Genomic DNA, 14,945 nt, shown 5'->3' with positions numbered 1-14,945 from the left:
CTTGGTCTGCAGCTGTAGTACTAGTAATCCACTTCCTGCTGGTGAAAAGGAAGGGAGAAGTGTTGAGTGGATATGTGAGCAACTAAGGTATCACTCGCAGTGGGCCGTTTGTATGGATTTAGTTAAGCAGAAGCTTTTGAACTCATGTGTCGTGTAATAAAAAAAGAATATTGATTAATTTAAATTTAACGATTGCTTCGTGTAATTGTGTTCGAAAAGAGAAAATGAAGATTATGAAGACTGATCACATGCTATAATTAAGAAGAAAATTGTACTGTGAGTTACGTGACATCTTTCTGTCGATTCGCTCTGTATTAATATGAGCATGTCTTCCCCCGAAGTGGATATTGACGTGAACGTAGTGTCTAGTCCGGAACCTAGCCCTCGTGGACTTGCAGGTTCGGATAGTCCCAATGGGCCGCATAGCGATGAAGAGCATATATCCTCACCGGACAGTTCGCTTTTTCATAATAGTCATATGAACCGTCAGTCGCTTGTTAGTCACCTGTCCCACAATGTAACTAACCAACATGGTTATCACACCATTGCCAGTGGCCTAAGCAATAATAATACGAGTTATTCACATAGTCCAGAATCACAGCTTAGTCCTCCAAAGACGCCTCCGCCGACGGATTCCCATCAGCAATCTACTGGTGGAAAACTTTCTGCAACTTCCGGATATACCAGTTTTTCAATCTCCAGTATTCTAAGCCGACATGAACCTGCATCGAAAAAAAATGTTGGTGTGATTACACCTATACCATCGCTACCATTAACGGCAGCGGCGGCGGCGGCTGCTGCTGTCGTTTCATCTAATGGAAACATCGGAGTGAATGGTAATACTAGTCCACAGGATACAGCTATGCTTACCAGGTGAGATAAATAAACTTGAGCTCATAATTACGTACAAGGTTGCACATCGACACGTGCTAGTGTTTCAGAAGAGTAGCATAATAAAACATGTTTTTCTGCATCCATTTTGCAATAACTTGTGACCGATGGCAGAAGAATTCAAAGCAATATTTCAATTGCTGTAGCTTCTTGATCACAAATTTATTGGTCGTTTCCTCCTGACGTTCTAAAATATATTTACATATCTTCGTAACAAACGTTAAAACAGAATAAAATAGGTTCACGAAACATTTATACGCACGATAAGCACACATAAAAAAAATAAGCTTATCGTTTACTCAATAACGATAAAGCACATAAATGCAGAGCAGAATACAGCATACACCCGGACAACATTACAATGGATCAATAATGTTGTGGTCAAAGTGATAAGCCCATACAAAAAAAAAATACGCACAATGCAGATAGATTGACAATGATTCAATAATCCTTGAATGTTGAGCACTGCAATCCTCAATAGCAATAGAGTTGTATCTAAAATATTAATTTTTTCTCTTTCATGATTAATCTGTAAAGATATTGAATTATGTTTTATTAAACAGTTTTCGCTGGTTGAGTACACTAGTAACAATGAATAGCTATACCACACAACATGTTGTCTTATAGCAAAATCCAACAAGAGGTTTATTCTTCGTAGGTAATGCAAAACTTATTATGAAGAATGGGTTGAAATAAGCCTAAGAATAAATTCTTGTTTAACAGGCCTTAACTTTATTACAAATCCAAAAAGTCTTCTCTTTCCTATTTGTTTATATGTCAAGTAAAACTTGTGTAAAATTATATCCCAAATGGGTATGATTGCCTCCCAGTTGGCCTCGAGGTATGATGCTGGTCTGATACGCTAGTCGTCGTATGTTCGAATTTCGGTTGGGAGAGGCTGTTTGAGTCAATAGGATCATAGCAATTGGCCCTGCAATTGTCCTGTACTCTAACAGCCAGCTGCGAAGTTTGTTGTATAAAAACAGAAGGTCAAGTTTCGATAACGGAATGTAGCACCTAGTGTTTGCTTTGCTTTGGGTATGGATGTTTGTGTGTGTTTGCGTGTGAATGTGTATGTGTGTGAATGTGTATCTGTGTATATATGAGATAGCTGAACCGAGTTGTCAGCTATTACTCTCGTATCGAAGTTGCCATAACTCAATAGATGGATTTTTCTTTAAAAGCCATAAGTAAAACGTAAAAACCACCTGATACAATTTTCTCAGAAAGTTTGAGTTCATAAATTATGCTTAAAATATGTTATGACTAGATGTCATTAGTCGGCTGTTTCTTAAATATGGCTTGAATCCATTTTAGCGTTACCCATCTCGTTTGAAAGGTGGTATAGCTTTATCCCAATCATTAAATTGTTTTTGATTGGATGTTTAATTCGAAAATTATTAGCGATTATTTAAAAATATTACAAGCGGAGCCATAGCGTGACATTGTGGCGCCCTTAGCGAAGATCCAAGTGGTTGTTGCCTACGATCGGCAACATCACAATGCGTCGTATGTCGTCAACACAATATTTTCTAACTTAAAAATTAATCTCTTTATTCATTTGCTTCACGTGCTTCACATTGTTTCACAGCAATGCTTCCAGACGATAACTGTACTTAATCGTGGTATGAACATGAAATTGCCTGAACAATTTATTCAATTAATCATTAAGCATCCACTGGCACAGCAATTGCAAGACATAATGGTCTAACAAAGATTCTTTTGCCAGTACGAGGATCAAAATCAAAAATAATTCTTTTTTTTTTAAATATTTTTTTGAAACGATGGTTCTACAATTGATGAAGGGACGGTAAGGGAAAGTAACGAAGAAGGATTTTTTGGGAATGGAGGGGAAAGAGTGGAAAGAAAGGGGGAGGAGGAAGAGGTAGCTACGCTTAAAAAGTTGTGACTCCTACCTTTTGTCCAATGCTGGAAGGTGCATGGAACGAACCAAGCTATAATCTGAGTTTATAACCGGATTCAAACCCACAACCCCCGCCAGGGCATGTGGCTCGCTGGTACCCGTGTACCTATGAACCACAGAGGCGCTGGACAAAAGAAGTCTGCACAACACCCCTTATTGATGTAGCGACTTGGGTTGGGCTATTTTTAGACACAAATTGTGCCTCTTCCTACACCTACTGTAGAAACCACCGACCGAGAAGTTTAATATAATTTTGTGTTTACTGGCGGGACGACGACACTATGCAGGCCCTTGCGACTTGCGACTTACGCAGTACCTGTGTGAACGCTGTTCGTCTGCTAGCGTGTTAGCCGCGGTTCTCAGCGCGGGGTTTCGGGGGAAGGCCCCGTTCCTGTGAAAATTTGACCAAACCTCGTGATTTTAGTCGTGACCTTGAAATGCGCTCAGGCATATATTAATATTTTTTTGAAACGATGGTTCTACAATTGATGAAGAGACGGTGGGGGAAAGTAACGAAGGATTTTTTGGGAAAAAACTAAAAAAAAATGACTACAATCACGAGGGTTGGTCAAAAATAATTCATCAATAATAAAGTATCTACAATTGTGATTTAAAAAGAATGCAAAACTTCTACACTCCTAATGACTCCTAATGAATATTGACAGTTTGCATAACAAGGACGATTCTGAATAAAATGAACCGTAATGAAGTCCTATCTCTTTTTACCTTTGTTATACAGTACTATAACACAGGTTTAGAAATTAATCGAAAAACACGAAAATGATTGGAGATGGCTAAACGAATGTTCGCTATTACTTTTGTTTGAAGGTTCATAGATCACTGTTGAATCATTGTTTTGATTGAACGTCTAATTTGAAAGCTATTATGAGTAATCGTGTACAGCACATTAAAATTTATAATAATTCATGACGATTTTAACCAAGATAGTTTATTTAGTTTTAATTATTTTATCATCAAATTATCAATCAAACACTGCAAACGTTTCTGCAACATTTCAACAACGGATGAAATGTTTTAGGAAACCTTTTTTAATACGAATCAATTAGAATGACATTACAGGAAATTATGCAGGAAAGGAAGTTCAATAAGATCAAACAGCTATAAACTAGTCCTTTAATAGGCTATGTATAGGTTAAGAATTAATATTCCCTCTAACATCTTACTTTCACTTGTACTTACTCAAATCAATATCAACTTACTTATATATTCCCAGCAATTTCATGAGAAAAGGATCTATCGAAATTTAAAAGTGCTCCGATTATGTTCAAATTTTGTAAACTTACTGATTTTTAGAAAATTGTAGCCCTGTATTTTTTCATTTGGCGTCTAAGGTGCCTGTTTCTAACACAGGGTAGGCCCAAAAATCGTAGCTTTGCCAAAACATTTATTAAATCTCCTTTTGATTTAAAAAAAATGTAAGTCTGTGCCTCGGGACACGAACGAGGGGCTCACGTAGAACTACGGTATAATATAGATAATAGTATACGTCAAAGATTGCAATTTTCTTTTACGATTTACTTGTACTTACTCAACTCCACAACAACTCACTTGTGCTTACCCAGTAAATTACACGAAAAAAGATGCTTACTTATTTCCATTCACAAAATTTTAGATCAGTATTTTTACATCTGATGCTTGAGAAGCCCCTTTTTGATTTGGGGTGACCCCAAAAATCGATTTCCTTTAAATATTCTTAACGTTTGTACCATTCAACCGATTTTAATGATTTTGTTATTTTGTAAATGAAAAATATTATCATTCGTTATGTTTATTATTCGTGAATATTTGTCAGTGAAAATGATATGAATTGACACAGCATTAATAAACTACTGAATTATATGCCGAAGACGTGTCGATTTCTATCACATATGACAAATATGATGGTATTACCAAGCTTCTTTTCACCAATAAGTGCATTAAATCAGGATTTTTTGTCCTTGTAAATACTTTTGTTAATTTGAATTTTATCAGAATACTGGTTTCAGAATCAATTTTTTGTTCTCTTCTGATTTATTTCTCGTCCTCAAAATTAATTCGTTTAATTTTTCTTTAAAACTAATTAATTGCGGAAAACATCGTTCTCGTCCTAGATCAGATTAGGAGTCACCCAAAATGGCGTCTTATTTTAGCAGTTGGTTTATTCGCTGTTCAGCAACATTCAATTTGTCGTATGCTAGGGATTTTTTAAAGAAGAAGAATAATAGCTATACGGTAGCTTCGATGGAAATTATACGCACGAAGGAAAATTCCCTCCTATTACTTGTGTCGCTTCTATTTAGATTGTGAGTGGATTTCCACATATTTGGCTAACTGCTTCCGTCAGTGTAATCGTTTATTGGTGAGGGTAAGTAGGGTCTTCTCATGTTTACAGTAGCAGTCATTAGATGGTTCTATTTGGTATGGGAGGTATTTGGTGTAGACATCTGATAGAAAAGAAAAATTTTGCTTTTGCTTTGCCTACTAAAGAAAAGTTATTATTTCATTCCCGCGAGCGAGTCCCCTAGAAATATCGAATCAATTTCGAAAATTATATCAAACTGCATGTGTCTGTTTGAACGCGTTTTTTTTATTATGCGCTAACTAATTCACTTAATTCCGAGGAAATGGTAGAAGTGTGATGCCGTTAACTTACAAAAAAAAAATTGTTGCCTCTAAATGAATTCATTAAAGGTTTGATGGTCTATGTTATCTTGCTAGGTATACCGTGGACCCCCGTTCGTTTGAACGATTCCTCATGCAAACTAACGGGATTAGTTTATAATTTGAAAAACTGGCAACCCTAAATATACTAAAACTTGTATGAACTGGCCGCCCTGCTCTTTGTTACAGTGATGGTTTGATTCAGTTGGCAGTTGCAAGCAGCGAATATTTCATTCTCTGATCGGATTTCTATCATAATCGTTGGGAAAACGAAATCTGAAACACAAACAGAAATCTGAAACATGCTAGATCAGTACAAACAGAGCGTGTTTATGTGCATTGTCTGCACAAGCAAATGATGTCATGTTGAGAATGACATTTAAACCATTTTTAATTTGCACGTCGCGCAAACCAGGGGCGTTCAAATTAAAAAGCGTTCGAATTAAAAACGGTCAAACGAACGGGGTGCACGGTATAAGGTTACGTTTAGCAAATTAGCTTGAGGGGAATTCAAAAATAACTTTTCTGTATGAGTGCATAGTGCGATCATCATCATGCTCATCGACTCTGTAATGTAGGGTAACCAACGTATTTTGGACCCCCTCAGCAGCTGTACATAATTTGGACACTTACAGCAAAATCAAATGCAAGTGTCCAAATTATGTACAGCTGCTGATGGGGTCCAAAATAGGTTGGTTACCCTACATCTTGTACAATACCGCGCGTTTAATCGGCGACATATTACTATCTCGATCAAACAGTAATTTATAGTTGATAATATTCCAATGTTTACGGCTCTATACAAAACAAAAATGTAATCGAATCATTCTTCATTTCACATTTCTTTATGTAACTTTATGTAACTCCTTAGTGCAATTAACCTCGTTCAAATCGGTTAAGGAATCTGTGAGAAAATAAAGTTTCGTTTTTAACTTATTTTTATGCATAACATGTGAGCTGAATGTCCGATCAATATAAAATTCGATATCGGCATATGAGGCAACTAGACTTTTCATTTGACACTAACATCATTTAGAATAGGTCCAGCCATCTCCGAGAAAAGTGCGTGAGACACTCACGTCTGGACTAATACACAGAAAATGCTCTCTCGTCGAGTGCGCGCGCTAGATTGGGAGTTGTGGGTCCAAATTCCACCTGAACAGACAATTATTTTTCACAGTTTGCATATCGTTTTTTTTTCAATTCATCAAATGTTCTTTCTTTACAAAAATCTGAGGGGTTGTGTACAAGACACGACCGCATATATAGGTGACGCGTAGTCCTGCGTCTCTTTGTAGTGATAGTAGCATGTATTCATGCTTGTAATCATTCGATTCTTCATGTATACATGCTATATGCATGCGTTGTATGTAACATTTATCAAAGTAGTAACATTGCATACGTTCAATTCTCAAAAGATTGTGCATTTGAAAACAATTTAACAAAATCAAGAACACAAACTATTGCTTTTCTGCTACCTTACTGAAATTAAAGATTGTTTTTATTACCCATGGTTCCCCACGTTGAAGGGATTTTACCAATTCAATCCTATTTTATCAACAGCACATATTTTCGCTACACTTCTAATGAAACGGCAAGCATGCGTATTCATACAGAGTCATATTATAACCGAACACTACAGCTGTGACACATTTTTCCAACACAGATATCAAATGCGCCGAGGTTTAATCGTCTCGCAGTAAAGAATTTGCGATCTGTTGGGACAACGAACTTGTGCCATTTTTTCTGGCACACTTCCCTAACACAGGCATCAAATTGGACTAGGTTTATTCACGTTCGTAAGAAATCTGTTGGCACGAGGAAGGTTTGTCACTATTTCTGGCGTACTTCTCAAGCAAGGACATCAAAATGGTCTAGGTTTAACCTCGGTGTTAAGAAATCTTGTTGAAATGAGTAAGCTTTGTCACTTGTTTTGGTTTACTTCCCAAGCACAGATATCAAATTGGTTCAGGTTTAGATCATCGCAAAGAATCTTCCAACCAATCACGAAGCGAGAATTCTGGTGAAACATAGGTTCATTATTTTCAATTTTTCAATAGTTCAACATTAAGAGTTCATACTTTTCTTCATTTGGGTCAATTCTTAGAAGATTTTCCGATCGATTGGTGTAAGAATATTGGAAATCGATAGGAAAACCGCAGAGCTATTAGCGCTCAAAACCTTTCATTTTTCGTGACGCTCGCATTTTTCGATTTTTTTGAATGACACCCTGTCTCAAAACTTGCCGTAAGACGTAGTCCTTCGTCAAAAAAATATTTACTCCCTCATAAGAAAGTACTTATTAATGTTGATTAGCATTGTTTAATCACTTTGTTTCTTCTATTTCTATTAGATAGTTTTAAGGGCAGTGGTGGCAAAACTGCAGCTCACGGGCCGCATGCGGTGCGATCTGATTTGACGGATGGTGGAGGAGATTATAGAATGAGGGGCATCCTGTTTAACCGTGATGCATATTGATGTTGTGGAACTGATTGTTTTCCGGTACAAATGCGAGGGTGACGGTGTGCTTTAAATTTTGTTATGGACAGTAATGGTCAGCAGTTATTGCGACCCGTAGCCCTCATGGGGTGATCTAGTGTGGCCCGCACCATGCCTATACCTGGGAACCACTGCACAGTGGGGCGACTCCATACAAATGCTGGCCAAGCAAAAAAATCTCTTTAAATCAAGGATAATATGTGGTTCTCAAGTAATTTTGGGGTGCTGAGCTCGAATTTCGGGTTTATTTTGCATTAGAACGTATATTTTTTGTGTTGGGCAGAATTTTCAACTATTTTTCAAGTATTTTTTAAGTATAATGACGTATAAGAAATGAGGGTCATTTGGAAAACTATTGCAGATGGATTTTTATATGATAAAACATTATATAAAACAATACAAAGCAAGTAAGTGCTTTAATAATCAACACAAAATCCATAGTCCAATCCATATATCCAAGTTAATATTAATCAAAAATCAAAGCTTTTCCCCTTATTAGTTTTCTTAATCTTCTTTATCTCTATCTTCTTTTTCTTTTTCTTATTCTTCTTCTCCTTCTTCTTCTTCTGCAGAATCACTCGTTTCACGTTTCGTTTTCAATAGTAATAAAGCGTTCTCAGAAAGATTTTTCTAATTACATTTTTCCGTTTCGTAGAAGCTATAAGCTTTATCCGGAGAAATAAGAAGACGAATAATTCTATCACGATTTGTATTTTCACACTTATTTTTGTATGTAAAATATTGCCTTATATTTTTATCACTATTTTTAGCATAAGGCAATAACCTTATTTTCGTGAGGGTCAATACCGGTGTAGTGGCTAGCATTCACGCCTCTCACACCGAGGACCATGGTTCAATTCTCAACCCCGCAGAAGTCACGAATGACCCGAGTTGTTAAAGTGACTATAATTATACAAAAAAACATATTTTTGTGCTTCTTCTGTCATTCGTCCTATCAGCAATATAGTAGTCTAGATTCAGTTATGACCGCGAATTCAAATTCTTTGCATTGCAGTGGACGTATTATATGAGGACTATACCCTGTCATAAAGGGTTTGGTATACAAACAATAAGTTTCGTTTTTTTCTGAAATAATGTGTTCAAGAACTTGGTATAAGAAAATTTCTCAGCCTTTCAATTAATTTCATATCTACACCCGTGATTTCAGAACTAATACCAGGATTGGCGTAAGATCTTCGAGCTGTATTTCCGTCATTACTATCGCTGTATCCTCCAGATTTCCTCTAACCGCTAAAATCAGTCAATATGCAATATGGACCATACATTCGAAGCAGTTTATCCAGCCATGTAAAGGAGATATCCCATAATTAAGATATCCTACGTTTACTTTGAGTGTTTGCATTTTGTCTATATTGTTAAATTTTGATATAGTAGCCTTACAAGCGTAACATCTGTGCTCTGCGCTACTCTGCGCTAAATGAGACTATATCCATTTGAAAGCTCATATTTTACGCTAACTTTTACCGGTAGTGTCAATAGTGGCGAACCTTGGCTTCAAAACACTTTTAAGCGTGTTTTACGCGAAAATATGGCACTTTTTTAATGAAAATTAAAATTGTGGCATACTATGATAAAATTACTACATACTCAATTAATGGGATATATTCAGCACTATTTTTTGAAGAACTTTTCCTTAGACACCGTTGAAATCCGAGCTACCGTTAGACCTCTAGCAAGTTTTGAAATGCTGGGTTATTTTTCTAAAAAACGCTAAAACATGCTGAGATAGCATACTTTTAAGATACATAGAAAATTCAAATTTTGTCATATTGATCTAAAATTTTGGATTTGAACACTTCAATAGTATAGAATCACAGGAAAAATACAACGGAGAGTCGAAATGAACTTTCATTTTTTGGCTGCTGGCCAGCGATTCCCCACTGTGCACTGGCTTAGAGAGTTTTCAGATCACTTGTGATTCTGAAAGTATGTCGTTTGGTGCTTTTCATTTCGTGGTGCTTTCGTGAGTTCGGAATACTGAACGATTTCGTCGATTTCCGTACTGCACAGCCTTGTTTCACTTTCTTCAACATGTCTACAAAGCTTTCTATATCAGAGTAATAATATTCCGCTAGCCGTTTTTATCTGAGACATTCCAGCTCCATCTGCCCGGAATTGTAAACAACACTAACATATCTACTCTGCTCTTCCGCTCACAAACCTTAAAAAAAAAAACTAACAGAAAAATGAGTTATTCATAACTATTTTAATAAACCCGCTAAATGCACATTTATTTGCTATTTGTTACACATTATCAGATACAGTTGCCACCAGTTAAAAAATACGGCCAATGTTTCCACTATACACTAGCTGTTTGATGACCTGGAACGAAACAGTTACGCTAACAAGGTACGCTTAACAAGTTGTCGTTGTGATTCTTATCTTTTGTCCAATGCTGGAAGGTGCATGGGTCGAACCAAGCTATAATCAGAGATTATAATCGGATTCGAACCCACAACACCCGCCAGGGCGTGTGGCTCGTTGTCAGACGCACAACGTCACACGCAGTACCTTGCAAATCGCAAGGACCTGCATAGTGTCGTCGTCCTGAAAGTAAAAACAAGTTAGATTAAAACTGCTCGGTCGATGGTTTCTACAGTAGACGGAGGAAGAGGCACAATTTGTGTCTGAAAATAATCCATCCCAGATACGTCGCTATATTATTAAGGGGGGTTGCGTAGTCTCCTTTTGTCCAGAGCCTCTATGGCTCAAAGGTACACGGGTACCAGCGAGCCCAAATAAATTGTAATAGGTCATTTAAAATATTGATGGTTCTACAAACTAGTTGTTAAGCTAGAAAGGACATTTATTTCAACAAATAGTTAACTGTCCGGATACTTTTTTTTTTGACTGCATTTTTTACGCAATTCAAACTATATGGACTATATATTCAAAATGGAGAGCTTTCAAGCAGCGTTGCATCTTAATATGCTTTAGTAATACATTGTTTTGAAATATGTGTGTTACCATTCTTTGCAAAAATACTGAGCAATATTATTAAAAGAAAAATGTATGCACTGCTGTCCGAATACTGTTTTCGCTGGCTGTAGATAAGTTCATAATAATATACAATTGCTTGCACCAATCGGTAGGGGGTCTAACAAGGCATGCATTGTACACCAGGCACATTAATCCGACCTCGTTTGTTTGTGTATAGCCTCTAAAGAGCTCTTATACTGCAAAGGACTGTATTGCGCTATAAACACAGTGGGATAATCGCTTAGGTTGAACAAAGCACGGTAAAGATGTGACTACAAATGGAGAGTACTAAGGGCTAATTGGGTGTAATTTATTTGAATAAAGTGGTGTGGGGTGTTCCCGAGAGCAAATGTTTTGGATTCTTTAGCTTGACATGATGAAAAATGAGAAGGACAATCTACGCTTCCCACCTGTAAATCCACGATGCAAACAATAAATGCTAGTCAATTGTCTGAATTTGTGTAAAACACGCTAATTTTTAATCACCATTTTACCTCAAAACCAACGTCTTTGCAAACGAAGGTACTTACAAAGAGTAGCGGTATCATGTTTCCGCATCGTCCGCTGTCGCCTTTATCTGTTTATCTTGTCTCAGAAAGCAAATCTTCCGGTGCAAGGAAGTAGCACCCCTATTTCTTTTCGCCTATATTTTTTCACCAAATCTTAAAGCAGGGTGGAATTATAGGAAACAGTTAGTATTGGGCAACAAGACAAAGGTCTCTTCGCTAAAATGCTGAAATCTGGTTTCAAGACAATTAAATTTGACTATTTGATTTAAACAGTTTTGTGTTGATTATAAAAGAGAAAAAACCCCGAATTAATCCACCTAGCGGTGTGACTAAGCGTTTCTACTGCATTTAAAACATATTTTTGTAACATATTTGCATTAATTAAATGACGAACATCCTGGAATTCATTATTATTCAAAAATTACTATTCACATCTTTCAAACGAAACCAAGTTATTGAAAATCGGACGATGCATTCAAAAGATATTCAAACTTAAACGTTTAAGCACCGTATGTTAAACCATTCAAAATGTATAAAACCAAAATATGTATATCAATGAAGGGTCGATTGTATTCAACGTATGTGCGTATGTGCGTATGTATGCGTGTGTGTATGTATGTGTGCGTGTATGTGTGTACAGTTTGCACAATTTTGCGATTAGTATTGAAACACAAGATAAGTAAGAAACATTTTATTTGTCATTTTCATCACTAGCTGTAATTCACGATCGAACTAAAAAAGCAGAAAAACGAAGAAAAGCGGTTGATTTAGACATATACATAGGTATAGTGGCGTATAGAACTGAAAATGCTAATTAAATGGATTTTCTCATATAAATTTTCAAACAAATTTTGTGCATATCGGATCGCTCGTGCCATCAAAACAGACTAGCGCTGGAAAAACCATTTGTTTTTGCCATTCTAAGCATGTTTATGGCGCAACTTTTGTACTGTTTTATTGATCTCATCTCGTTTTCTTACGCACAACATCGTAAAAACAAAGTGATCAAACCAATGACTATTTTTTCATGAAAGTATTCAAAAGAAGCTCCAGCCTTGATTTCCATGCAAAAACAAATAACCAAAAGGAGCGCCAGCTAAAAAAAGTCCAATTTCTCTATCTAATATTCCATATCTAATGCTCTACCCAGTAACTTTTGCAATTTAGATAGGGTAGGGGAGGGTATTCTCAGCCCATTAAGCGATGGCATCTTTTTTTCGGCCTATGGCCTAGTTCTAGTGGAAGAACAGGTGGTTTTGACGTTCTTTGAATAAAAACTAGTAGATTACTTACAATCTTGAGAAAATAGTTATAACATATTAAAATTGTATGTCGGCAAAGTATATTTAGGCCATTGCAAATCGTTTTAAAAGTTTTTGTCACCCCCCCCCCCTTGTAAATTGGCTTGAAAAATCGGGGGGCAAAAAAATAATGTGTAGGATATGAGTTAATTTTTTTTATAAAATCAATTGTCTGTGGGCTCTACAGCCTGAAAAACTTGAAAAATGAGTGTACGAGTTGAGTTAACGCTTCTAGCATGAAATAGAAATGGAAATTCAAACAGCGAAATTTCCGAAAATCGGCCAAAAAATTTTTCTTTCGTTTTTGTCTTTTTTTTTGTAGATTTTTGCATGGAAATTAACAGCGTATATATTAAAAGCAAGAATAGATTTGGTTTTCACATTTAAATTTAAATTAAAAATGCCTAAAATCCATATGTTTTTTGCTCGATTAAAAAATTCTCTTTGTTTTTTTCGCCTTCCACCCCCCCCCCCCCCTTCAGTGGCCCAACACCGGAGGGACAAAAACTTTTTAAAATATTTGTAAAGGCCTAATTATAATTTTCTAGCCGTTTAACTATACTATAACAAAGGTTTAAAAATTGGTCGAAAAACACAAAGTTGATCTGAGGCCCGGAGGGCCGAGTCACATATACCAATCGATAAGGTTCGACGAATTGAGCAATGTCTGTGTCTGTGTGTGTGTGTGTGTGTGTGTGTGTCTGTGTGTGTGTGTGTCTGTGTGTGTGTGTCTGTGTGTGTGTGTGTGTGTGTGTGTCTGTGTGTGTGTGTGTGTGTGTCTGTGTGTGTGTGTGTCTGTGTGTGTGTGTGTCTGTGTCTCTGTGTGTGTGTGTGTGTGTGTGTGTGTGTGTGTGTGTGTGTGTGTGTGTGTGTGTGTGTGTGTGTGTGTCTGTGTGTGTGTGTGTGTGTGTGTGTGCGTGTGTGTGTGTGTGTGTGTGTGTGTGTGTGTGTGTGTGTGTGTGTGTGTGTGTGTGTGTGTGTGTGTGTGTGTGTGTGTGTGTGTGTGTGTGTGTGTGTGTGTGTGTGTGTGTGTGTGTGTGTGTGTGTGTGTGTGTGTGTGTGTGTGTGTGTGTGTGTGTGTGTGTGTGTGTGTGTGTGTGTGTGTGTGTGTGTGTGTGTGTGTGTGTGTGTGTGTGTGAGTGTGTATGTGCGTATGTCACGCTGTTTAATCTCACCCACTTATCTCGGAGATGGCTGAACTGTTTTTCATGATCTTAGTATCAAATGTAGGGGCTAGTTGCCTCATAGGTCGCTTAAATTCCGCGTATTGATCGGACTTTAGTTCAAAAGTTATAAATAAAAATACAAAAATTAAGAGACTTCTTAGCGGTCCCTCAACCGATTTGAACAAAATAGATTGCAAATAAAAGGAGACCTTTTAAAAGCTATAAGCTTCAAATCTCATGATGATTGGACTGGTGATTTGAAAGTTACGGGTGTGTGAGTTAAAAGTTATGAGTGTGACCTGACCTTCTAACTGCATTTAAAACATATTTTTGTAACATATTTGCATTATTTAAATGCCAAACATCCTAGAATTCATTATTCTTTGAGAATTACCGTTTACAGCTTCCAAATGAAACCAAGTTATTGAAAATCGGACGTGAATCTAAAGATATTCAAACTTGAACATTTAAGCACCGTGTGTTAAACCACTCAAAACGTGTAAAACCAAAATATATCAATCAAGGGTCGATTGCATTCAACGTATGGTGATGCATGTGCTTATGTATGTATGTATGCGTGTGTGTATGTATGTTAGTATGTGTCTATGTATGTGTGCATGTATGCGTGTACAATTTGCACAATTTTGCAATTTGCATTGAATGGTGAATGACCCTTTGGGTTAAAACCACTCAAAAAAAAAAAAAAAATTTGCATTGAAATACAAGATAAGTAAGAAACATTTTATTTATCATTTTCATCACTAGCTGTAATTCACGATGGGACTAGAAAAGCAGAAAAACGAGGAAAAGCGGTTGATTTAGACATTTACATAGTTATAGTGGTGTCTAGAACTGAAAATGCTAATAAATGAATTTTGTCATATAAATTTATAGAAATTTCAAAGAAACTTTGCGCATATCGGATCGCTCGTGTCAACAGACTAGCACTGGAAAAACCATTTGTTTTTGACATTCTTAAGCTTGTTTAAGGCAC

At 36.7% G+C, this 14,945-nt stretch overlaps 1 protein-coding gene across 1 annotated transcript in view; it reads left to right on the top strand.

Moving 5' to 3' along the window:
* The first annotated feature begins 313 nt into the window (after positions 1 to 313).
* Positions 314 to 14,945, top strand: part of LOC128745196 (homeobox protein Hmx-like) — a 76,718-nt gene continuing 62,086 nt past the window's right edge. The window contains exon 1 of the mRNA XM_053842216.1: positions 314 to 873. Within this exon, the coding sequence (XP_053698191.1) occupies positions 320 to 873 (554 nt within the window). The 5' untranslated portion in view covers positions 314 to 319. The remainder of the gene's footprint in view (positions 874 to 14,945) is intronic.

The sequence above is a fragment of the Sabethes cyaneus genome, chromosome 1 (genome assembly GCF_943734655.1).
Source record: "Sabethes cyaneus chromosome 1, idSabCyanKW18_F2, whole genome shotgun sequence".
In the NCBI taxonomy this organism is placed as follows: domain Eukaryota; kingdom Metazoa; phylum Arthropoda; class Insecta; order Diptera; family Culicidae; genus Sabethes; species Sabethes cyaneus.
Note: the sequence above shows the minus strand (reverse complement) of the source record. Positions and strands in the feature narration are given on the sequence as shown.